This window comes from Pongo pygmaeus, chromosome 3, assembly GCF_028885625.2.
Source record: "Pongo pygmaeus isolate AG05252 chromosome 3, NHGRI_mPonPyg2-v2.0_pri, whole genome shotgun sequence".
NCBI lineage: Eukaryota > Metazoa > Chordata > Mammalia > Primates > Hominidae > Pongo > Pongo pygmaeus.
This window is the reverse complement of record NC_072376.2, coordinates 85,776,787-85,802,548: the sequence shown is the minus strand read 5'-3', so window position 1 is coordinate 85,802,548 and position 25,762 is coordinate 85,776,787. Positions and strand designations below refer to the sequence as shown.

Genomic DNA, 25,762 nt, shown 5'->3' with positions numbered 1-25,762 from the left:
GTGTGTGTGTGTATAAATGTACTTCATATTTCCACAGCATCTGTCATTTAAGTTTCCAAGCCTTTTTGGTGTCCTTTTGAAATTGGAGATATTGGAAAAAACAAAGCCCCCAAATCCAATTCAGTAGATAATGGCTAAATTATTATTTATTTCATCTGTTTTGTTTCATTATGTTCATTTTCAAACTTTGATGTCTACCAGTTTCTTCTGTGGAGCTTATAAAAAATATAAATACCCAAAGCGTACGCATGGCCTACTAAATCGGAGTCTCACAGTTGATGGTAGCTGGGTTTAGCAGAATACATAGGTGGTCCTGGTGCACCCTGAAGCGCGAAACGCTGCTCTGGGTGAAAAAAAGTGCTAGCAGGGAAATGTGTTAGCAAAATAACAAGGAAAAGAAAGTTAACAAATCTCAAATTGGAAAAGAAAAATCTTAAAAACAAAGATGTGAATAATGGCGTTCAGTCTTGGTTGGTGTCATTTCTCACAGGCCAATTACCTGCAGTCTGGGTGGACTAGAGAATAGAGATTAACATCAGTCAAATCCCGTGGTTAAAGCGTTAACTAGAATGTCCATTCATTTGTCAAGAAGCGTGGCAGAGAGCAAAGGAGTGTACCTATCAGCTGTTCCTAAGAAAGTAAACACTCCCAACATGCACTGAGGCACAGGGAGTGGCTCAGGTTTCTTAAGATTTCCCTGCTGTGGCGAAAAGGAGAAATAATTAACAGCTCCTGGGGCTCTAGGATCGCTGATCGCGTCGGGGGCACTGCAAGCGCCCAGCTGAGCCATGCTCTGGGAGGAGACACGCGCCGCCCCTGCGCCCGCGCGGGCCTCGGACCTCCCCTACAGGTGAGTGCCTAGCGAAGTCCCAGCCCGGCAGAGACAGGGCACTGGTTTCCCTCTACCAGAGTTCCTGACCCAGCCGAGAACAAACCGCGGAGCAAGTTCAGCCCAACAACGATGGTGAAAAGGGTCCTCCTGCTCACAGTGTGAATAACAGGTAAAAAAATGGGAATGGGGAAAAACTTTCTAATCCACTCCCTGGGGTCATGTTGAGGGCAAGTTATTAGAAAGCAGAATCCATAGGCAGCAAAGTTAAGTGTGAGTGTGTGTCATAGCAGCCTGAATCGCACACATCCCTTTTCCTTTTGATTTTCTCACAATATGCTTTCCTAACCAAGGTAAGCTTTTAGGGTGGGAGGGAGAGAGGGGAAAGAAGGGAGGGAAAGGATGCGGAGAAGGGCTTGGAGGTAAATGTGACCACAGGACCCCTCCTCCCTTTAGTTCAATGAGCCCTTTACCTGTAATTGTGCCTGGCAAAAATCGTGCCTTACAAAGATACTAGACTTCTGGATGGCATTCTCCTTCCTCTGAGTATCCTTATGGTTAGAATATTGTGTTGAATCATCACACTGGAAAGATCTTAATTGAGGGTTCAGCTCTACTTTTATTTGTTTCTGCAAAGTGACAGAAAGCATGCCCCCCACCAAAAAAACACGAATTTTTAATATAAGCACTCGCCAAACAATGAAATAATAAACATAAATAATTAAAAGGGAGTCCATGAGTTAAGGATATGAATTCTGAAGCAGGACAGTGGTAGGTTCAAAGCTCGGCTTTGCCACTTATTAGTTTGCCCCACCGCAAGTTTCTTAACCTAGGCCCCAAACATTTGTCTATAAAACAAGCATCATCAAAGGATCTGCCACATAAGGCTTTCTTTGATGGGAACTGAACACTCATTAAGTGTTCTGTAAATGATACCTACTGTTAGCATTAAGAATAAGCTGCTCTGCCAAAGGGGCCGTTATCAGGGAGGGCCAGCTGAACTAGGGAGACCAGACAGTGTGTATTAGGATGCTGGAACTGAACTGGTTCCCAGAGAGTGGATCCAGGACAGGCAAGCAGGTGACAGGTGTGCTAGGATCATCTCTCTGGGTAGCAACGCAATGACCTGGCTTCTTTCCTTTTTTCAGATAGAGTATGTGGTGGCAAATTCAGACATATTTGCTACTCAATCACTTTTCTTTTGGAAAATTCAAATTTACATTAATCTGTTATTCCTAAAAAGAAAATAGAATTTTAGAGTAAGAGAGTTACACACAATCTCATATTGTGGAATTCATGCCATTTGGGTTTTATAAAGGAGACCGCTTTTGAATAACTTTCATCAATTTAGACCATATAATCCATGTCTTTATATTTCAGCACATATTGAATTGTTTGTATTGAAGTGCTGTTTTTAATTTGTGTTGATGGACAAGAGACATGAAGGAATAATACTTGTATTTTGTCAGTCTCTACCTCTTAAGCTTAAATTACAGGAAAGTGGCTTTATTTTATGAAGTTTCATTTAAAGGGCACTTTTGTCAATGTTGTTAGTTATTAATGTTGCTAATTTTCTTGAGGGGACCAACTTAGTGTCTATGACTAGTAATTTCCATTGATGTCATTTTTATCTTGTTATTTTATTAAATAAAACAATCAAAGAGTTTGCAGTATACCCTAACTTAAAATCATCGGTGTTTTAATGGATTCTTTTTACAAATTGCAGAGTTGAAATTCTTCAGTGTGCTTACAATTAGATATTGACTGGAGAATTGTGGATAGAATTCTAAACCCAACCTAACTGAAGTTTACTATGTTATTTCCCTCTGGGGTCTGATTGTGTTTAGTACAGTTTAGCTAAAAACTTATAAAGGAATCAAATTGAATTAGAATAAGTTAGGGTTCCAATATTCATTAAACATTTTTCAAAAATGAAATATACTTTTATGCTGAATTTACATATTGTTATACATCCTTAAACCAAGTTATTTGCCTTTATATTTATTAATAAACATATGTCTAAATAAAGAATAGTAGCCCCAATTGAGATAAATTTATTTAACCATATTTGAAATTCATTTGAGATTAATCTATTTAACCTTAACTGGGTGTAAGTCTTCCTAGTTAAAATCTGTTTGGATAGATAGATAGATAGATAGATAGATAGATAGATAGTTAGGGATATAGATAACAACTTTGTATCTATACATTAGAATATTGTGTTGAATTTGCATTTATTCTACTATTTCTCATGTGTATAACATTTTATTATAAACTATTAAATGTTTTGGTCAATCAGAGAGAGAGAGAAAGAGAGAAAAGAGTGACACAGAGAGACCCAGCAATGATTAAGAAAAAATTAACTTTTCCAGTTATATTCAAAATAGTGTAACATGTATGTAACAAGTCTTTTAAGCATGTAATTAAAAGTTCTATACCTGATTCTTGTTTTAATTTCCTAAAATAAGAAGCATCCTATACTTTTAACTGAGATAGAAACCCAATGCTAACAGTCCATTTGCTTATATAGATTCATTGATTGCAATGTAGGTGGGGAATTCACGGTTACTAGAGATACATGGGCTTCATATAAAAGCTTAGATTTTTAAAATATTCAAGTATAGGCCATTTGAAAATACAACCTCTGAGAAAGGAATTCTGAATATTTTCCTTTTACACTACAGTTAGTTATTCTGCTGCAAAAATTAATTTGTATCTTTAAAATGATCAGTTATAGTGATTTCATCACTTTCATAACATAATCTCAACAACCAAACTTAACTAATACCACTGCTTTCAGGCGTTGAACATGAAGTGTCTCCTATTTAAGTAATAAGGATGTTAACTTAAAGGAAAACTTCATCATCACCTAGAGCCTAGTAAAGGAGCTTAAGAGGAGAGAGTGTCGATTCTTTTGCAGCCAATATGCAAACAGGAAAAATGAGTCGTGATCTTTGTGATGTCAGCCTAAGAATTTCTACTGGGAAGCTCAGGTGAAGCAGAAAATCCTTGAGCTCCACCATACCAGTAATTCCAGAAGATGCTGTTGGCAGACTGAGCAGTGCCTCCCAGACCCAGTGGTGGCAAGCTGCCTTAAGTGCCTTAATACAAATTTGCTTCTCCGACTGTTTCTTCTTTCTTTATCTCCCTGAGGGCACCTTGAGCAGAATAACATGCATGGCATTAGTACCATGTAAATATGCAATAGAATAGTAAACATTTGGCATTTCTTTATTATTATTATTATTATTATTATACTTTAAGTTTTAGGGTACATGTGCACAATGTGCAGGTTTGTTACATATGCATACATGTGCCATGTTGGTGTGCTGCACCCATTAACTCGCCATTTAGCATTAGGTATATCTCCTAATGCTATCCCTCCCCCCTCCCCCGACCCCACAACAGTCCCAGAGTGTGATGTTCCCCTTCCTGTGTCCATGTGTTCTCATTGTTCAATTCCCACCTATGAGTGAGAACATGCGGTGTTTGGTTTTTTGTCCAATTAGATTCCACTTGAACTGAGGGCAGTGGCATGCTCACATAGAAATGTGTTTAATTCATATTCTGCTTAGTCCTCTCTTAGATTCAATGATTATAATACATTATTTCTATCTCAAAACCAATAATCACTGACTGCTACCAATATAACTTAATTAAGTGATAGTTTGTATATATGCCAACTCTTGACTTTTACTGTCTCTGCAAATAAAGCACATTTTAAGAAAAAGTATGGAGCCAAATGTTTCTCAGAAACCATCACTCTGTTAACTTTTTTCCTATTTTTAGAGAACTAGATACTGGATGGAATTATAGATGCTTTGTCTCATTTTCTTGAAGTGATGTAACTGCATATAACTCTGCTCTTCTCTACTCCAAGGTTCCAGGTCATAACTTTGAGACAACAGCTTCATTTTGGAGATGAATACATAATTGTAACTTTCTATTGCTTCTTCAAGCTGAAATGATATTTTATTAAAAAGACTCTCCCGTGTGTACAGCCCTTAACATACTCTTATCTCATAATTGAAATACACACTTGCTATTCTAGTGTGATACATTCTGTTCTCTTTTTAAGTAGCTTTTACTGGGGACGTGGGTGAGAGAGATGTAACATATATTCCTTGTCTATGATTTAGAAAGTACATACAAAACAAAAAAAGAAATAATTATCACACATAATCTCTTAGCTCTTAATTTTACCCTTAATATTATAATATACCTCTCTGTATGTTAGATGTATTCAATATTTTGTGTATGTTTTATCTATATGCCTGCATATATTCACTCACTTTAGAAGACACAAAAATGAAATAGCAATAATTCTGTCCTAAAGGACCTAGTAGTCAAATTAAGTAAAATAAAATATGGTTAGAGAGAGAAAGCAGTAAGTAATTAGAAAGCTACAGACAATTTCCTGTGAAATTTCAGAAGCAAGAGAAATGTCTTTGGCTGGGAAATACAGGGAAGTTAGCACCTGTATATATATATATACCTGTATATATATATATATATATATACCTGTATATATATATATATACATATATATACCTGTATATATGTATATATATATATACATATATATGTATATGTATATATATATATATATACAGGTATATATATGTATGTATATATATACCTGTATATATATATATACACACACAGATGATAGATAGATAGATAGATATAGATTTATGTATATATATTAGTTCTCTGTAAAATCATTAGCATTATGACACTTTGTGCACCTTGTGTCCTCAGAAATAAGAGGCTATAGATATAGATACAGGCTATATTTTCTGTGCCTAGCACGGTAGCAGGTGCTGAGAAGGAACTCGTGAAATATTTGTTGAATTTACAAACGAGTGAAGCAAATTTTCCACTTTTAAGACATGTAACCATTTAATTAACTCATGCTTGGATAACAGGAAGTTACTTTAAATGACTGACCCATTTGATTTAATTTGTACTAGAATTCACTTCCTGTCCTCTGGCCTCATTCTGGTCACAAGGCAACTGGTAAGTCCAGGCAAGCCCACCTCTAGGCAGGAATGCAGAGCAGGGGGAGGTGAACCACGTCCCAGCATTGCTGGCACGCTAATGCTGCCCAACACTGCCTCCTCAGGCTCCATCCAGATCTCATTGGCTTGTTCAGACCAATTCTACCTCTCCTAGTACTTCTAGTGCTGTTGATTTCTCCAGGACTTAATTGCTGACCTATCTAATTCCCTGTTTCTCCAGCTTCATCGTTTCTGGACAAAATGAAAAAGTAAATAACCAAACTTATTAAATAATGATCTTATTTTACACATAATCTAAGTCAATAATCTCTGGCCCCAGGGCCTGCATAGATTTGTAACAACCATCTTCCTCTTCAAGTTTTAGTTTATTATGTTCTACCAAAATAACTGAACATCCCAAGTAAGACCTCCAGGCTTCTAGAACTCTGATTTTTTCTTTCTTCATAAATTCTCTCCCTCTTTGCTATTCATGACTTCTCTGTTATTCTCCTCTTAAGTCTTTGAGAAAATTTGCTCAGATGCTTATATCTACCAAGTCTTTATAATTTAGAAGATTTTCACAAGGGCCCTAGCAGGTTTTAATTTGCTATGAATCATGGCGAATGGGAATGGGAAGATGAGGATGAAAAACTATTTGAATTCATAGATCTATGCCTCACTTCATTGTTTTTGTTTATTTGTTTTGCTCTTTTTTTTTCTTTTTGAGACAGAGTCTCACTCTATCACCCAGGCTGGAGTGCAGGGACAAAATCTTGGCTCACTGCAACCTCCATCTCCCAGGTTTAAGTGATTCTTGGGCCTCAGCCTCCCAAGTAGCTGGGATTACAAGTGTGTGCCACCACACCTGGCTAACTTTTGTATTTCACTTCACTGTTAATACTAACAATGGGACTTATACCAAAGCATGTTCTTACCTTTCAGATATTTAAACTGTTTGAATATTTTATTTACCCAATTTGTGGATCAGACATGAACAATATTATTTCCTACTCAAATATTATGTGCTGCCTATGAATGAAAATTTTATCCTGTTTTTATTTTCTTACATTAAATTATATTCAACTGTCTTTCTTGCTAAAGTCAGAGAATAATGTAAGAGCCTTGGAAATCCTTTCATCACATCTTCTGAAGTCTTCTGAAGCTGGCTATGAGTTACCTCAGCATAGATCACAAGTGTGTCACTATAACTACATTGCAATTATTTGCCCTCTTTAATGATATCTTTGATATTTCTTATGAATGGAAATAAAGAGTGAGCCAGTTGGAAAGCCACTGCAATGATTTTTCAGTCCATCACTGCCAATTTTCACTTTGTGATTATAAGAAGCTGCTATCAGTGGTTCTTCAGTTCCAAATATCCCCAGTGTCTGGTGAGGGAAGCAAGCTGTCTGGTTCTTAGATGGCCTTCTTGCTATGCTCTGACATGGTGGAAGGGTCCAGGCAGCTTCTGGGGTCTCTTTTATAAGGGCACTAATCACATTCACGAAGTCTCCACTATCATGACCTAATCACCTCCTAAAGTCCTCACCTGTTAATACAATTGCATTGGGGATTAAGTTTCAACATGTAAGTTTTGTGGGGACACAAACATTCAGACCACAACAGAGGGAGGCCCTCTAGTAGGCTGATGCAATAATCCAGGAAAAAGATGATGGTGGCTTGGCTTAGGGTAGTAGCAGTGGAAATCAAAGCTTTCGAATTTGGATTATGTTAGTGGTACAGTGAATAGGACTTACTTTTGGATTGAATTCGGCTTATGATGAAAGAGGGAAAAAATGAGACTAAATGTTAGTTTTGATGCCTAGATGGGAAAGAATTGTGGAGGAGGAAATTTTAGAGCATGGGAGAAAGTCAGTGGTTCTTTTTCAGCCATGTAGATATTGAGATGCTTGGTACATATCTAAGTAGAGATTAGGTAGGTGGTGACATGCGTCTGGAGCTCAGCAGAGATTATGGGATGGAGACGGATTCAATTACCTGGAAGAATGTATAGATAGAGAAGAAAGGATGGCTGAGAATGGACACTCAAACAAGCCAGTATTTAGTGATCATACAAAGGAGGAGTCAGCAAAGGAGACTAGTGTTGAGGCCTGTGAGATAGCAGCAAAATAGAGCAACGTGATTGTTATTCGTGGTTTGTCTCAAAAGCATCAAGAAGAAAGTGTTTTAAAAGGTAGGAAAATCAATCTTATCAAATGTTGCTAAGAAGTGGAGAAATGAGGAGAGAAGTGAACCCTTTGGCAAGGTATAGGCTCTTGGAACATAGGTGGAGAGGTGGAAGTAGGGCTAAATTAAAGGAATATATGATAAATAATCTGGATCCAGGAGGAAGAAGGAAGTGTTTGGACCCCAGGGTCATCACTGGGGGATCTCACTAGGGGACATTAATAACCCTTTGGGTGGGTTATTAGAATGACAAAATCCAGGGGCAAAACTCAAGTTTGAGAAGCTGGAGTAACCTGTGTAACCTGTATAACCAAATTGCCCATACCAAATCCTGTGAATGAGTAACTGGGATACACTGGGCTCATGGAGCATGTTGTGTCTATGTGCCCAAGGCAGCATAAAATGCCCATGTGGCTTCTGACGTATAGAATTACTTTGCCTGGTGGCTAAGCTTCTGTCTCTCTGGCATGAGTCCTCCAGGTATCCTGCATGAGACCTGCCAATGATGTGCTATCAGAGGATGCCATTTCCAACTAGAGAAGCACCATTCTTTGAGCAAGAAGATAGCGATAGAAAAGAAAGTAAGGTATAAATCAATAATGACAATACAAGGTAGAAAGCAGAATGATGACAACAGTGTGGATTCAAAGGCCATGGGGAGACTTAAAGATGTCCCACTGGGGACTAAAGGGGACCAGATATCTGGACCTGCAGTGAGGAGGGCCCTCTGCTGCCAGGGGAAATTGGTGAGAAGAGACTCAATGACATGAAATTTCATTAGATTACAAGGCCTGGTGTTGAAGAAATGTTTCAATTTGGAGCCTGGAAAGGTAGGTTTTGGTGGAATTGAAGAAAGTCTGAAAGTCAGGTTAAGGGACTTGGGCTGTTTTTATTAAGAAAGATACCAAGATGGTTTGTGACCAAATAGGTGATGGGATGATCAGAATGATAAAAGCCTAAAATGAGACTCCAGCCAAGCATTCACCCTGAAAACTGTAACAAAGTACCTGGTGAGTTTAACAACATGCTATAAAGAAAAATATGCATCAGAGATTTTATGAGAATAGAAGAATAGCTTTCCTGTTTTCTTTTTTTTTTTTTTTTGGTATTCTGAAGAGTTAGAACATATAATTTCCTAATTTTTATTCATCTTACCCAACCCAAATAACCTGATTTGAAAGGAAAAGGAGGAAATCCACCCCCTTATAAACAACCTTTTTTTAAAAAAAAAAAAAAAAAAAAAAAAAAGAAAGAAAACTGAACTCTCTCATCCATCTTTTTATTTTGGCTCTATCCCCTAAAATCTTATAGGCTTGGAGCCATGATAACTGAATATTCAATTTTTGCAAAGTGGAATGAACAGAAAATATTATACTTTACATCTCTGGTCACACCCTAATGCCATTTATATGAACATATAAAGGAGGAGATTATTCACATCTGACCACAGTTTCCAGAGCTTGAAGGAGACTTGAAAAATATTACATCATACCTAATCAACTCTTCAAGTCAGAGCTTGATTTTAGCTGCCTAGAATTGCAGTTGTGTTCGTGTTCTGCTGACTGGGGCAAGGTTCAGCCAGTTTGGGTGAGTTATTGCAATAGAAGGAATATGATCCCTTATACAGAATTATATAAATCAATAGAGTCATATTTATTTTGCTAGAAATATATCTAAAACAGACTTACCAAATTGTTCAATCCATCCGTGTCTGGAGTTACTGTTTCTGTAGTTTTTCATTTACATAATAAATTTTTCTGTATTTTTGCTCACACATGACATACTACTTAAAAACTTTCTAAAACCTTCTTATACTCTAGAGACACAACAAAACACTCAACTTAAATCAGAAAGTAATTTATGAATGCATTATAGGAACAAATCATTAATATTATTCTCATGTTTAGGATATCCTCAGACCATCTCAAAAAGGAGGAAAAGATGAGTATGATGGCTCACCAGTACCCCTCTTGGATCTTCATTAATGAGAAGACATTCATAACCAGGTAACCACACACCTTATACATTGTCCTACTCACCAGTCATTGGTGGAGTATACCATTCAAAGTTTTCTAGCATGATGTATGATCAACAAGATCAATAATATGAATCATCAGTAGAGATACTAGATAAGAAGTTGGAAAAGTATGTTCCTAAAGACTCTCAAATTTACTTTCTCATGGAACAATCACTAATATTTTGTTTAACGGTGGTTTTACTTTATTAAAAGCAACATTTCTGTTTTAATAGTTGGGATAATACTGAAGAGCAGCATTAGGTGAAAGATCTAAGGCTTCTCATAAATGATAGTTCTAAAGAATTAACCCCAGGGCCAAAAACATTATGTCCTGTCCTAACCTCTCCCTCCCTTGCTCCTCATGACACTTTATTTTTACTGGTTCCCTCTTGACATTAGATTATGCAATATATGGCCGACATCCACAACTTTTCTTGTATGCAGCAAACAGTATCTCATATTGCTTTGGGAACAATAGAGTAGGGGCTTAAAAGCTATAAGAGTAGAGATGAAAACTGAAACTGGCCAAGCTACAGCGAGTCTGAGGGCTGAGGGGAGAGGAAATCATGAAAAAACAAGTGGTACTGAAATATGACCCAAATCTTATGGGGGGTGTGGAAAAAGGAATAAAGCCAAATAAATGATAGAGAGAAGGGGAAGTGAATGATGCAGGGTTGGGCAGTAGGAAAGTGAAGGAAACAAATATGATCAAATATGGAAATAAAGCCACAGCTGAAAGATGAGGATGAACTATAAGCAATGGGAAAAAGACATGACGCAAAAGATAAAGGATCCACTGACTTATTCCTCAAACACTTATTGATTGCTCACTGTGAACAGGTGTTTTTTTGGACCTTGAGCATTCAGTAATGAACCAAACAACACCCTTACTCTCATGGGGTTACACCATAAATTCGGGATACAGTCAATACGTAAGATAAATGCTGAGGAAATGAAGAGAGCTGGAGATAGAGAGCGGAAAGGCTTCTCATTGCATATAACCTAGTTCCTTCCTCAGTGAGCAAGAAGCATTGGAGGAAAAGCCCACAGAAAGGGAGAAAGCAAGCCATGCAGGTTTCGCAGGTATTCCAGGCAAGGGGAATGGCAATTCCACAGCCCTAAGGCAGATGCATATTTGTAAGGGTCAGGGAGGACAGTGTGGGGAAATGGAAGTAGAAAGACAGCAGGAGAAGATGAAGCCAAATGGGCCCAGAACATGTAGGGTTTGATAGGCCTTTATGAGGCTTGATCTTTCCCACTAAATAAGATGAGAAGCTGTGGAAGGATAGTGAGCACATGAGTGGCAATATCAGTCTAGCTGCTGTGTTAAGAACAGAGTAGAGAGGGGACAAGAGTGGCAACAGAGAAGTTACCAAGGAGCTGAAAGTCCAGGGTGGAGATGAAGGTGGCTTGAATCAAGGTGGCAGCAGTAGAGGTAGAAAACAATGGTCAGATTCTGGATATAGTTTGAAGACCAACACAATAGGATTTCCAGAAGGGTTAGACATGGGTATGAGAGAAAGAGAATAACCAAGGATAATTCTAAAAATTTTGATCTGGAAAAATGGAGTTAACATTTTCTGAAATCATGAGGAGAAGCAGGAGCTACAGGAGGAGCAGGTTTGCAGTTGAGGATCCGGAATTCAGTTCTGGACACATTACATTTGAGATTGAATAAGAAGCGTTTCTTAAAAATGAGGTCCATGGACAACCTGCTTCTGAATCAGATGCCTGTTCACAGTATAGACCCTGGGCTTCACCCCAGAACTAATCATGTGTTTCTGATGCATACTGAAGTATTGAGAACAAATTCTCACAGTAGGAAAGGATTAAAGTTCTGAGAACTTCTGACCTCCTAACATAAACAAAATTCCTGGAGCTGGGGGAAATCTCTGCCAGGCTGTCACTAGAAATTATAACAATGCCACTGACCAACTATGATATCCAGCATACCACAAATCTGGCAAACACCCCTACACATTTATTCACTTGGCAAGTAGTTTTTTAGCTCCCTCTCTTTACTAGGCATTGTTGTGGTAAACAAGACAAAAATTAGCAATTTATTGAGGTATTTTTATTTTCCTGCACAGAACTACATGAAAAGAATGGAAATTAATAGTTAAGCAGAATCTTCATAATCAAAATTTTGGTTTCAGCAAATTTCATGAGGATTACATATGATCAGTAAAATAAGAGGTCCTGATATTAATAATAGCATAGTAGGCAACATAACGTTTATATCCTACTACTGGATGAGAATTCTCTGAGTTTAGAAACTTCCCTGTTCAAAGGGTATTGGCACAGGTTAGCTGTGTACTGAAATGACTAAGCTTCCAGTTGCTGTTTTATTGCCTGGAGTCATCATTGCACACTGCTTCACATAGTGAGCTGGGTGGAAAAAAATAAAAATAAATGTTTTTTATGGTTACCTTCAAAGTATTTTCACCTTAGGTCATAGGCTGAAATCTGGGCACTTTAGAGGTGAATAAATGCTAACCATGTATTTAAAAAAAGTTAATGGAGAAGTTTAAATCCAGTTTTAGAATGCCAATCAGATTTCACTCTCAGAACCTATCATACTTTTTCTGCTACTTAGTAACCTAATATAAACTTTGCAGTCTATGCCTCTTCTAAGGGCCGCTCAAAAGGCACGTGTACAATCCTGTCCTTAGTAAATAAGTTTAATTAGCATGATGTAATAAATTTTAGCAGAAAGTGCATTATTCCAAACAGTTTCTTTTTCCAAGCATGTTGGCCAGCAACCTTTGTTGAAACAAAGGAACCAGCCACCTGCACTTCTAAGCACAAATTAAGCACAAAGAGCCAGTGTTCCAGAGGCTGCCTTCTACCTGGCCAGTACAGCCAGAAGGCAATGTTTGCCCAGGTTTCATATACAGGATCTTCTCCTGATCAAAGGAATCGGAGCAAACACTGTGTGCCCCTGTGAGTCCTGAAGGTAAGTTTCTAAGAGGACGGCATCATTCTCCTGAAGAACGCTGAATACCTGTCTTTAATTAAAGTATAAGAGCGCCTGTTCTGACGTATTTGTATAAAAAGTTAGAATTTTAAAATAAGCCAGAGACAGAGGATTTTAACCACATATTTAGGAGCATCTAGTTTAAAAATTAGAATTTTTGTCCACATGGGGATTGTTTTTAAAAATTCATATTATTCATGTTTGATGATCCAGTGAAATGAAAAGAAATTATTATGAGAAACTGGGTATCACATCTGTTATTTTGTCACAAAAAGGTCAATAACGTCATCATGACATATGTGAAAGAAGGACATTCATTAGATTTTTTTATATCTGATATTTTTCAATAAGCATATATTGTCAACAGTCATTGAGCATATCAATATGACTTAATAATCTGTTATTCCTAGTAAAATTTATCTACTTTGCAGTTACCTATTTTACCAATTAAGGAGGTTTAAAAACAATGAGATCATTTGTCTGCCCAAGATAATCTAAAAATGTTCTCAGAGAAAATCCAATGATTTTCTATGAGACTCCAGAAATTCAGACTCCAGAAATATATTACATGTATGGAATTTACTTCAATTTCTGGATGTGTGAATTTTCTATACTGTATTCCCTACACAAATAACTTTTGAGAGCATATCATAAGCAAGGAGGAGGAGGAAGAGGGGAGCGGAGGGGGTAGAGGGGAGGGGAGGGGATGGAGGAGAGGAGAGGAGAGGAAGAAGAGTAGAGAGGAGGGGTGGGGAGGGGAGAGGAGAGGAGAGGAGAGGAGAGGAGGGGAGGGGAGGGGAGGGGAGGGGAGGGGAGGGGAGGGGAGAGGAGAGGAGAGGAGAGGAGAGGAGAGGAGAGGAGAGGAGAGGAGAGGAGAGGAGAGGAGAGGAGAGGAGGTAGCTGTCCTACTCTTGTGGAGCTTGCAATCCGAAGCTGTAGCTCAAACCTGAGCCTTTATCAGAACCACCTGGAGGGTTCTTTAAAAGAAAGATTGCTAGGCTCCATCCCCAGAGTTTCTGATTCAGGAGTTCTAGGGTGTGGTGAATATTTGCATGTCTGAGTTCCCAGGTGGTACAGATGCTGCTGGTCTGGGTATCACATTTTGAGATCCACATAGGTCTAAAGGCCTGAAACAAACTGACATGTATTCTGAGGGAAGGAACCCAGTTCTATGAAAGAACAAAGCCCTAGTTTAGACAAGAATTCCAAGAAGGCTTCCCTAGAAACAATGTTTGTACAGAGATCTGACTAAGAAGAAGTTATCAAAGTTCAGGGGAGTGGGTGGAAGAGTGTTTCTGACACAGGAAATCTGCCAGAAATCCTTACAGCCATGTAGCAAAGAGTTCCAACAAGTGAAAGGTGCCCAGGGTGCTAGGGTGCAGGACACAGGGAAAATGTATCTCGAAAGGAGGCTGAAGAGGAAGGCAGGAGAGAGACCAAATAGGACTTAACCTGCCATAAGGATGTGGGGGTTTTATCCCAAGAGCAATGGAAAGACATTTAAGACATTTAAAGATGTTAACAGAGCAGATGATATGATTAGATACATTCTACATACTCTGGATTTAGTGTGGAGAATGTTTGGAGGATCCCCTGAATAGCAGCAAGGAGTTTGCTTATTATTTTTTTGTTGGATGTAAAGATAACCAGTGGTGAAAGTCATGGCAGCATTACTGAAGAACAAAGGCAGAGCCAGTGAGTGTAAGAACAAAGGCAGAGCCAGTGAGTGTAAGAGCCTGTGTGTCAGGAAGGCTGCCATTTTCAGGCTCGTGCTCAGGTTGATGGCCCTGGGAATCACTGGCTCCCTGTTGTGTTTCAGACCCTCTAGTAACAATCCCAAATGTCCAGGGGGGCCGAAAGGCATATCGCTACAATGAATGAAAGACTTCATTAAATAGGATAGTGTCTCCCTCCCAAGCGAGCAAGGGGCATCAGAGTGTGAAGTCAAGGTACTCATTCTCAATAAGCACAGAAGTCCCTATCTGTTCATACACAAAGGGTGTAATTTTACAGCAAGTTTCCATCTGCTCCCATAATGATTGCTGTTGTGTGGCACACCTGTGTTTACTTTTCAACTGGCTTTAAAAAAAAAACAAACTGTAAGGCTTGTCTCAGAAAAACAGGAAATGAAAGGCTAAACCACAGACAAATGAGAAACAAGACCCAAATATGAGCTAAGTACCAGCCTAATTGCTCCACTCCCTCTTCTCTATCTTGCATGATGCTGAGGTTTGGGGTACAGATGAACCCATCATCCCAGTAGGGGGCATAGTACCCAATAGATAACTCTTCAGCCCTTGCCCCCTTCCTTCTCTCTTGCATCTAGTGGTCCCCAGTGCACATTGTTCCCATCTTCATGTCCATGTGTACTCAGTGTTAAACTCTCACTTGTAAGTAAGAACATGCAATATTTGATTTTCTGTTTCCATATTAGTTCACTTAGGATAATAGCCTCCGGCTGCATCCATATTGCTGCAAAGGACATGATTTTGCTCTTTTTTTATGGCTGCAGAGTATTCCATGCTGTCTATGTACCACATTGTCTTTATCCAATCCAGCACAGATGGGCACCTGGGTTGATTCCATGTCTTTGCTATTGTGAAAGGTGTTGTGATAAACACAGGGGTGTGTATGTCTTTTTGGTAGAATGCTTTATTTTCCTTTGGGTCTATATCCAGTAAAGGGATGGTTGGGTTGAAAGGTAGTTCAACTTTTAGATTTTTGAGAAATCTCCAAACTGCTTTCCACAGTGACTGGACTAATTTACATTCCCACCAACAGTATATAAGTGGCCAAAAGACATGGGCAGACACTTCTCAAAAGAAGACATACAAGCAGCCAACAAACATGAAAAAATGCTCATTGTCACTAATCAGAGAAATGCAAGTCAAAACCACAATGAGACACCATCTCACACCAGACAGAATGGCTTTTATAAAAAAGTCAAAAAATAACATATGTTGGCGACGCTGCAGAAAAAAGGGAAAAATCCTCAGGTATTTGATGTTGGAAGAGTGAGATAGAATTCAGAGCTTTCTGATCATTTAGGGTTTGCATTTTTACTTCAATCGAGATAGACTACTTCTCCACAAATTTCTTAGTTTCCAGACTTTGGAACTCAGTCCGTTCATTTGCAAAGGAAATGTGAATAACCTACTTTCCTAGCTGAGGAGGGTCTCTATGCAAAGATTGAAAAGCATTCTTTCTTCATCATTTGAACCAGATGAGGCCAAAAGCGAAAAGACCTGGAGCCATGGCTGTTTATGAAAGAGGAGCCAAAATTTGTAATTTTAATTCCAGGATTCAAATGGACAGGAATAAAGGATAAAATGGGTTTGGAGAATTCTGCTTCTATTACAGACATCATTAATATGGAATGATGATTTGTCTTGGCAAATGGCTTGATGACAAGGCTTTATTCACTTCTTTTCTGTGTCCTCATATTTCCTGATTCCATCTTTCCAAAAACATACAAGAGTATATATTACATTTTTATGAACCTAAAAAATATCATGAAAGTATCACACATTTCTTATATAGAATTTACAGGCCAGGCATAGTGGCTCACACCTGTAATCCCAGCACTTTGGGAGGCCAAGGCAGGTGGATTACCTGAGGTCAGGAGTTTGAGACCAGCCTGGCCAACATGGTGAAACCCCATCTCTACTGAAAATATGAAAATTAGCCTGGCCTGGCGGCAGCTGCCTGTAATCCCAGCTACTCGGGAGGCTGAGGCAAGAGAATTACTTGAACCCAGGAAGTGGAGGTTGCAATGAGATGGGATCACACCACTGCACTACAGCCTAGGCAATAAGAGCGAAACTCCATCTCAAAAAACAAAAAAAAAGAAAGAAAAGAATTTATAAGGTATATAGAATTACAACATAGAAAATAAAAATCACAACCTTAATTCCCAGCAAATAATCAGTTTGTTACCTTTACATATTTAATGTAATTTTTAATATGTTTAATATTTCGTAGTTATTTTATAAAAATATAAAGTTCTAAATTCAGCTTTTTGAACCTGACATATGAAATTGTTAAATAGCCTCACTGCTAAAATTTAATATTGTGAACAAAATCAATGGGAAAAAGAAAACCTGTGCAAGAGAACTAATTAGCACTATCCTTTTCTCCCTCAGTTTTTCACCTGCTGAAGTCTGTTTCAAATATTCTTGGCTCCTGCTCTTAAACATGGCAGCACACACAGTGGAATGGTTGTTCTGTTTTGTTTTTTTGAGACGGAGTCTCACTGTCGCTCAGGCTGGAGTGCAGCGGCGTGATCTCCGCTCACTGCAACCTCCACCTCCCGGGTTCACGCCATTCTTCTGCCTAGACTCCCGAGTAGCTGGGACTACAGTCGCCTGCCACTACACTCGGCTAATTTTTTCTATTTTTTAGTAGAGATGGGGTTTCATCATGTTAGCCAGGATGGTCTCGATCTCCTGACCTCGTGATCTGCCCACCTCGGCCTCCCAAAGTGCTGGGATGGAATGTTGTTCTTAATGCTGTTGTCACTAAGCAGCTCAGTGACTGCCTAATTGGAACCATGAACATTTTTCAGCGAGTCTCCAAGAAGCAGAAGTAACACAAACTCAGGAAGCACAGCCAGGGGCTAAATATGCCTTTGGCAGCTTCGTTGAGTGTATTTTCCCCTGAGGTTCATTTGTATCACACGGAAGTCTTTCAAGTTTGTGTAGGGTGATGGCATATGACAATGTTTATGCTTTGTCCTTAGTGGGTTCAAACTGTAAGAATCACTTTGTAAAGACTAGGACAGGGTTCTTTGCCTTTTAGGGAAGGACTAGGATAGCCACTTAATTATGCTGTAAGTCATTATTAAAACAAGAGAAAAAAAATCTCTCAGTACAACTAATATTTGACATCCACTCTATCTATGAATATGAGACATAATTCACTTCCACCCATAATCCTGTCCCACATTCATGTATATTACAGTTTTATAAAATTAAATAAAAAGTTTCTTCCAGCCAGACAAATACCTGATAAGATTGAGGAACTCATTTCATGCTAAGTACATTATTCATGGCAAACGTCAGAATGCGGGTAATTCCCATCGGCTGAACAGCTGCAATTCAGGCCACAAAGTACAAAGTACACCAGAGCATTTTACAGTAAACTCTGGGTCCACTATTACTCTTTAAAACCAAGCTGGAGCCTTAAAGGAACAGGACCCTGGGATCGCCTCAGCATCCCTCCCGCTGACCTGCCCCCTACCAAGGTCAGTCACTCACTGGCTAGCTCTCTTCCAGGGCCATGATGAAGAATCCTGAGTATTCATCAGCTTATACCAGGATTCTCTCTCCACACTGCTTGTGGCAGGGTGCCAACTTCCATCCTGGAGAAACTTATAATTTATATGTTCATTTAGCTAGAAGTCCAGTTTATATGGAAGTTTGGTTTTCTTCAGTTTAGTGAAAACACCATCCTTATTATATAGTGTTTGACGATGTTTAAAAACACTCTTGTTACATATTGTGATACAGTGTTTCATGTTCCAAAAACCAAGGCCCTTTCCTAGAAAATCAATTTTTTATGTCTCACATATAAAAGTGTGAGAAACTTGTGTCTATTTCTTTTTCTTTCTTTCTCCTTTTGAGACGGAAACTTGCTCTGTCGCCCAGGCTGGAGTGCAGTGGCGCAATCTCGTCTCACTGGAAGTTCCGCCTCCTGGGTTCACGCCATTCTCCTGCCTCAGCCTCATGAGTAGCTGGGACTACAGGCGCCCGCCACCGCGCCCGGCTAATTTTTTTGTATTTTTAGTAGAGACGGGATTTCACCGTGTTATCCAGGATGGTCTCTATCTCCTGACCTCGTGATGCACCCGTCTTGGCCTCCCAAAGTACTGGGATTACAGGCATGAGCCACCGCGCCCGGCCGAAATTTGTGTCTATTTCTTGGGCGTGCCTTGGACATCACATACTTGTAAACTGGAAAACTGGACATAGAATCCATTTCTTATCACCCATTTTAAAGTATTTTAAGGGCCATCAAACAGTTTATGCTAAGCAGTCTGATCATGTTGGAAGGTGAACTTTTACGGGTTTGAGGGGGAAAGGTGCACAAATTCTTTTTGAGGGGGTCCACATGTAACACTTAGGTGGACCCTAAAAAAAAAATCTGTTAAAATTACCACTGACAGGCCACAGTGTATATTAAATCAGGGCTCCTCTTATTGACTAGGGACTGCCCAGATAACACTTTAGTGATTGCTTTTGGGTCTTCTAAACCATACAGTGCCTGTAATTATTATAGGTCCTTTCTGGACTTTAGAACCTTCTATAGACATGGCATATTTGTTCACCTTTCCGTGGAACATCAGCCTCATTTCTGCACCTCTATCACACTAGTGTTGCAGTGGTCTCACTCATCTTGCTGCCTCTATCTTGTCTCGTACTGAAATCTATCTTCCACCTTCTACCTAGTGATCCTTGGTATCATCATGTCTTTCCCCTGCCTAGAATCTTCAATAGCTGCCCATTACCTGCGAAGTGAATTCCAAGTTTCTTAAAATGGTTCACAGGGCGCGTTCATTGCTCAGCATTCCCCATTTTACGTGTTGCATTCTTGGAATCCCAACTCTTGGGTTTTTTCTGAGAACTATAGAAATAGCTACATGTCCCTTTTAATGTTGTTTCTTTGCCAAGTAAACTCATTACACTCTTCTTTTCCTGTTTAATCTTCACCAACAAGGTTCACCGTAGGCAACATCTATTCCTTAAAGCTCTCACCCACCCTCCCAGCATGACTGAGGCCTCTTGACTGTGCTCACACAGCAACTGTATCATGTTGAATAAATGACCTTCTGTGGGATGGTGTGATGTGAATAGACAGAGATGATCAACTTAACAGTAATTCTTCACCTTGTTGTTCCCCTAATGCCAAGTTAAATTAGAATGTTACAGACATACATTTTATTTTCAAGGTTATATTAGACATATTGTTTCATCAGGTACATAAACTAATCATCTTCAAAAGTTTCTCTGGTAAGGTGTACACACGATTAAAAGAAATGTTTGGACAACATTCACCATTGCTATAATTTGTTCAGGCAACTTCTAAATTTTTTTTCTAATTCCTTGCTTTGTATTGCACCACTAATTTACCTAATTTTACTCCAATACTTTAGTTTACTGAGCTCTAATCTTCAACACTCCAGAATCCTTCAAAGTCCTTAATAATCAAAAAGATTCTACTCACGGTGAGAAAAATACGGAAGACTTCTATGGTATCCAGCTACCCTGTATTACACAGTGGATTACAGATTGGAAGACTTTCTCTATGAAGAGCCAGATTAGAAATATTTCAGGCTCTGTAGGTCATATGGTTTCTGTTACAACTACTCATCTCTGCAGTTATAACAGAAAAACAGCCATAGACAATGAGCAGACAAATCAGTGTGGTGATATTCCAATACAACTTTGTTTACAAAAACAGGCAGCCTGGGACCACCGTCTGCCAACTCCTTATGTCATTTGTAGACTTATTTCAGTTGAGGATTTAGTCAGGCTCTATTCAGGTTCAGAAACATTTTCCAACTGCACATGATCCTGAAGTAAACACTTTAAAGGCCTCTCATACTCTACTATATAATGTACTTTTATCAGAAGCAGAAGCTGAGGGAATAAGATTATGTAAGGCTCCATTTGCTTTCATAGCGACTCTCACAGCTCAGCATATCAGGAGTTGCATCCCAAGTGTCCCTGAAATTTATTTACAGTAAAATTTCTTTATGGTGAAATTTCTTAACAGTGTTCTGGCACTAAACAATGAATGCTATAAATCATGTTCATGTTCTTGGCCAGTAGTATAATTTTTAGGAGATATCCTGTGACAATGACGCCAGGAGAACAAAATCAGTGTGACCAGTGATATTTAGAAGAGATGTGTTCATTAACATTAAAAATTGAAAGTAATCCATTTGGGAAATGGACCGACAGTATGGAGGACTTCAGGAGAATCATTTTTATGGCAGTTGTGTGGAGTGTATTGATCCTTGGAAACATACACCTTGAAAATTACAAGTGAGAAAAAGCCAATGGCAACATATATGCTTACGTGATTTCAAACATGTAACAGTCAGTATATATAAATTCTGTCATTCAATATTCAGTATTTATTGAAGAAGAGCCTACTGTGAGCAAGTTTCTGCTCTGAGAACCAGGAACACAGGAGTGAATAAAGTGGACCAAACTCCCTACCCTCTCATTTTCCTATGAGACAGAGACAGATATTGAGGATCAAAGGGATTTTAGCAATTGAAATACTTGGAATTTTAATATCATGGCTTGTTGGGTCTTTTTTTTTTTAATAAAACTGCTTGTATGAGAAAGCTTTTCTTCCTTTGTTTATTGTTGTTTAGGAAATGAGTATTTCCAGATAATTTTAGTCAACCAGAATTTGTCAAGTACCTGCTATGTACCAAGTATTCTTCCAGGCACAGGATACAGTGTGAACAAAATGTGTACGTACCCCTGCCCTGTTGGAGCTACATTCAATGGAGGAGACAGAACATAAGGAAATAAGTAAAATGTGTAGAAGGTGACTCAGGGACGGGGCAAAGGAGAAAATCAAGATATGAAATGCTGGGAGAAGGTGAACTTTTAGATTGGGTAATCAGAAAGGACTTCATGAGAAGATGACTTTTGATTAAATAATTAAAGATGAATGAGCTGGCAAGGTGAACGTTTGGGGGAAGATCATTCTGGGCAGAGGGATCAGCAAGTGCAAAGGCCCCAAGATGGGCGTCTGTCTGGAGTGGCCAAGGAACACCAGGGAGGCTGGTGGTTGCATGGAGTGAGGGAAGGGTGGGAAGAAATGAGATGAAAGAGGTAACAGAAGACCAGTCACATCCAGCCTTTTAAGCCATTGTAAGGATGTTGGCTTTTAATCTGAAAAACAAGAAGACATTGAAGAGTTCTGAGCAAAGAGGAGAGATGGTCAGGCTTGCATTAAAATAGTTTCTGCTGTTGAGAGTAAACAACAGATACGGGGAGGCTTTTAGGAGGCTGCTGCAATAATCCAAGTGAGAAATGATGATCATCTCAAGAGGAGCATCTCAAGATGTAGAGACACTGAGAGAAAGATAGAATAGAGGTATGGTAAGAGCCAGTGTTCCCACTGCCAGGGCCCACCTGCCACAAAGGGTGAGATAAGTCAGGAGCATTCCTTACCACAGCTGTGTTCCCAGTGGGAGACACAGGGAGGAGTTTCCAGGCAAGAAAGCGCTGAGTCACTCACCAGCACATCTGGTCTCAGATCTTGATACCCAGCTGGAAGGGCGGAAATGTAGAGGGCTCCTCCCCTACAAACTTTCCTGGCCAGAGCCTGCCATTGTCAGCTGTGTGGGGCAGGCCAGGAGAGAAGCTCCCCTGCCACAGTAACAATGAGCTTTTGCTCACTGTTGCTTCACCCAGCCAGCTGGGATCTTTGACTTCTATGGTTGCCTTTAATAGTCTAAACAGCCCCGGCAAGTAGGACAGATCACCTTCATTTCACAGCTGTGGAAATTCAGGGATACTAAGTGACTTACACAAGGTAACACAGATTTGGAGAGTTGGGGCACTGGTGTCCCATCCCATGCCCTGGGCACACAGGAGGGAGTAGTGTATAGAGAGATGGTATCAGTCACACACCAGTGCTTAATTTAGGTTGATTAAAAATGTTGAAATACAAAAAGGAATATGAAACCAAATTCCTGTTTTGTGGCTGCCTCCTGCTACAGAACACTGTTCTCACCATTTTTGTCCTCAGTCATTTCCCACCTTTGGTTATTTATTTATGAATTAGCACCTTCAACATTTGCTGATATTTTAAGAATGCTTCCACTTCCAACGACCTATGTTAAGTTAAAGTGACAGAACAGTAGATATTCCATTAAACTACTTTCTATCTCATACCTTTATGAAAGTACCATTATCACCTTTTACCTTAAAAACTCTAAGACTGATTGTAATTAATTTTTTTTTATTTTTAGGGAACAACTTAATTCTTTATTGAAGACCTATAACATTTTTTATGAGAACCAGAAAAATCTGCATATTTTATATGGAGAGGTAAGCCCACTGAAGAAAGGCAATCCAGTGTTATTCACACACACACACACAAACACACACACACAATTCTGGAAGAAAGAGGTGAAAGTTTAACTTGATTATGATTCTTTTAGACTTGGGCTTGGAACACTTGTGACTTTCTAAGCATTTTTGAGATAGAAAAGCATTTAAAAATTTTAACGACATATTTTCTTTCTATTTTAAAAATAGAATATGAATATTTTAACAGCATTTCCACTGAAAATCTATCACAATACTTTCTTACAAATGCATCAGAATGTATATAGAAAGGTGTTCATTGTGATGTCATTTGTAATGCAGAAAACTGAAGATGTTTCTATCAATTAGGGATTATTCAAATAAATTATGATGCATCTGTAATGTCAAATTTGATTTGGGTTTTAAAATGAATGCATTAGATTCCAATAGATGTGCACTATATCAAAATAATAAAAATTTTGAAATATTAAAGAATTCAGGAAAGTCCTGAAGCTAGAAAGCATTTTTCTAACTTTTAAGTTCAGGGGTACAAGTGCAAGTTTGTTACATAGGTAAACATGTGTCATGGTGGTTTGTTGTACAGATTATTTCATCACCCAGCTACTGAGCCTAGTACCCATTAGTTATTTTTCCTGGTCCTATCCCTCCCCCCAAATTCCACCCTCTGATAGGCCTCAGTGTCTGTGGTTCCCCTCTATGTGTCCATGTGTGCTTATCCTTTAGCTCCCACTTATAAGTGAAAGCAAACAATATTAGGTTTCCTATACCTGCATCAGTTTGCTAAGAATGATGGCCTCTAGCTCCATCCCTGCAAAGGACATGGTCTTGTTCTTTTTATGGCTGCATAGTATTCCATGGTGTACATGTACCACATTTTCTTTATCCTGTCCATCATTAATGGCCATTTAGGTTGATTCCATGTCTTTGCTATTATAAATAGTGCTGCAATGAACATATATGTGCATATGTCTTTATAATAAAATGATTTTTTCTCCATTGGGTATATACCCAGTAATGGGATTGCTGGGTCAAATGGTATTTCTGTCTTTAGGTCTTTGAGGAATCAACACACTGTCTTCCTCAATGATTAGATTAATTTACACTTCCCAGCAGTGTATAAGGGTTCCTTTTTCTCCACAACCTCACCAGCATCTGTTATTTTTTGACTTTTTAATAATAGCCATTCTGACTGGTGTGAGATGGCATCTCATGGTGGTTTTGATTTGCATTTTTCTGATCATCAGTTATGTAGAGCTTTTTCATATGATTGCTGGCCACATGTACGTCTTCTTTTAAGAAGTGTTTGCTCATGTCCTTTGCCCACTTTTTAATGGGGTTGTTTGGTTTTTTCCCTTGTAAATTTGTCTAAGTTCCTTGTAGATGCTGAATATTAGATCTTTGTCAGATGCATAGTTTGCAAAAATATTCTCCCATTCTGTAGATTGTCTGTTTACTCTATTGATAGTTTGTTTTGCTGTACAGAAGCTCTAGTTTAATTAGATCCCATTTGCCAATATTTGGTTTTGTTGCAATTGCTTTTGGCATCTTCATCATGAAATCTTTGCCCATGCCTGTGTCCTGGATGGTATTACCTAGTTATCTTCCAGTGTTTTTATAGTTTTATGTTTTACATTTAGATCATTAGTCCATCCTGAGTTAATTTTTGTATATGGTGTAAAGAAGGGGTCCAGTTTCAGTTTCTTGTATATGGCTAGCCTGTTATCTGAGCACCATTTATTGACTAGGGAATCCTTTCCCCTTTGCTTGTTTTTGTCAGATTTGTTGAAGATCAGATATCTGTAGATATGCAGTCTCATTTCTGGGTTCTCTACTCTGTTCCATCAGTCTGTGTGTCTGTTCTCGTACCAGTATCATGCTGTTTTGGTTACTGTAGTCCAGTAGTATAGTTTGAAGTCGGGTAGTGTGATGCCTCCAGCTTTGTTCTTTTGCTTAGGATTGCCTTGGCTATTCAGGCTGTTTTGGATTCATATGAATTTTAAAATAGTTTTTTCTAGTTCTGTGAAGAATGTCAACAGTAGTTTAATAGGAATAGCATTGAATCTACAAATTGCTTTGGGCAGTATTGCCATCTTAACAATATTAATTCTTCCTATCCATGATCATGGAATGATTTTCCATTTGTTTGTGTCATCTCTGATTTCTTTGAGCAGTGACTTATAGTTATCTTTGTAACTGTCTTTCACTTCCCTTGTTAGCTGTACTCCTAGGTATTTTATTCTTTCTGTGGGAGTTTGTTTGGGATTTGGCTCTCGGCTTGATTGTTGTTGGTGTATAGGAATGCTAGCAACTTTTGCACATCAATTTTGTATCCTGAGACTTTGCTGAAGTTGCTTATCAGCTTAAGAAGCTTTTGGGCTGGAATGATGGGGTTTTCTCAATATAAGATCATGTCATCTGCAAACAGGGATAGTTTGACTTCCTCTCTTGCTATTTGAACGTCCTTTATTTCTTCAAAAGCATTTTTAGGAGTGCCACTGGCAGGCTACTGTACAAAGTGGCCTTATGTTTACTTTTTTTCTTTTTATTTAATTTCAGTGTTTCATTCTCCACACGTCTCTTCACTCAGCCTTGTATTCTGATGGGGCTCACTTTACATATTTACAATATCTTCCTGGCCAAAGGGGACATTAGAATTTTCTACTCCTGATTTAATTT

General features: G+C 38.8%; 1 protein-coding gene across 3 annotated transcripts in view; it reads left to right on the top strand.

Annotated features, from left to right (window-relative positions):
* The first annotated feature begins 638 nt into the window (after window positions 1–638).
* RASSF6 (Ras association domain family member 6) overlaps window positions 639–25,762 on the top strand; it is a 51,337-nt gene continuing 26,213 nt past the window's right edge. The window contains exons 1-3 of one of the 3 annotated variants that reach the window (XM_054485597.1): window positions 639–850; window positions 9,924–10,022; window positions 23,008–23,086. In XM_054485597.1, the coding sequence (XP_054341572.1) occupies window positions 789–850; window positions 9,924–10,022; window positions 23,008–23,086 (240 nt within the window). In that variant the 5' untranslated portion in view covers window positions 639–788. Of the gene's footprint in view, window positions 1,002–9,923; window positions 10,023–23,007; window positions 23,087–25,762 lie in introns of all 3 variants that reach the window. The other 2 variants (XM_054485595.2, XM_054485596.1) reach the window with 2 other exon arrangements.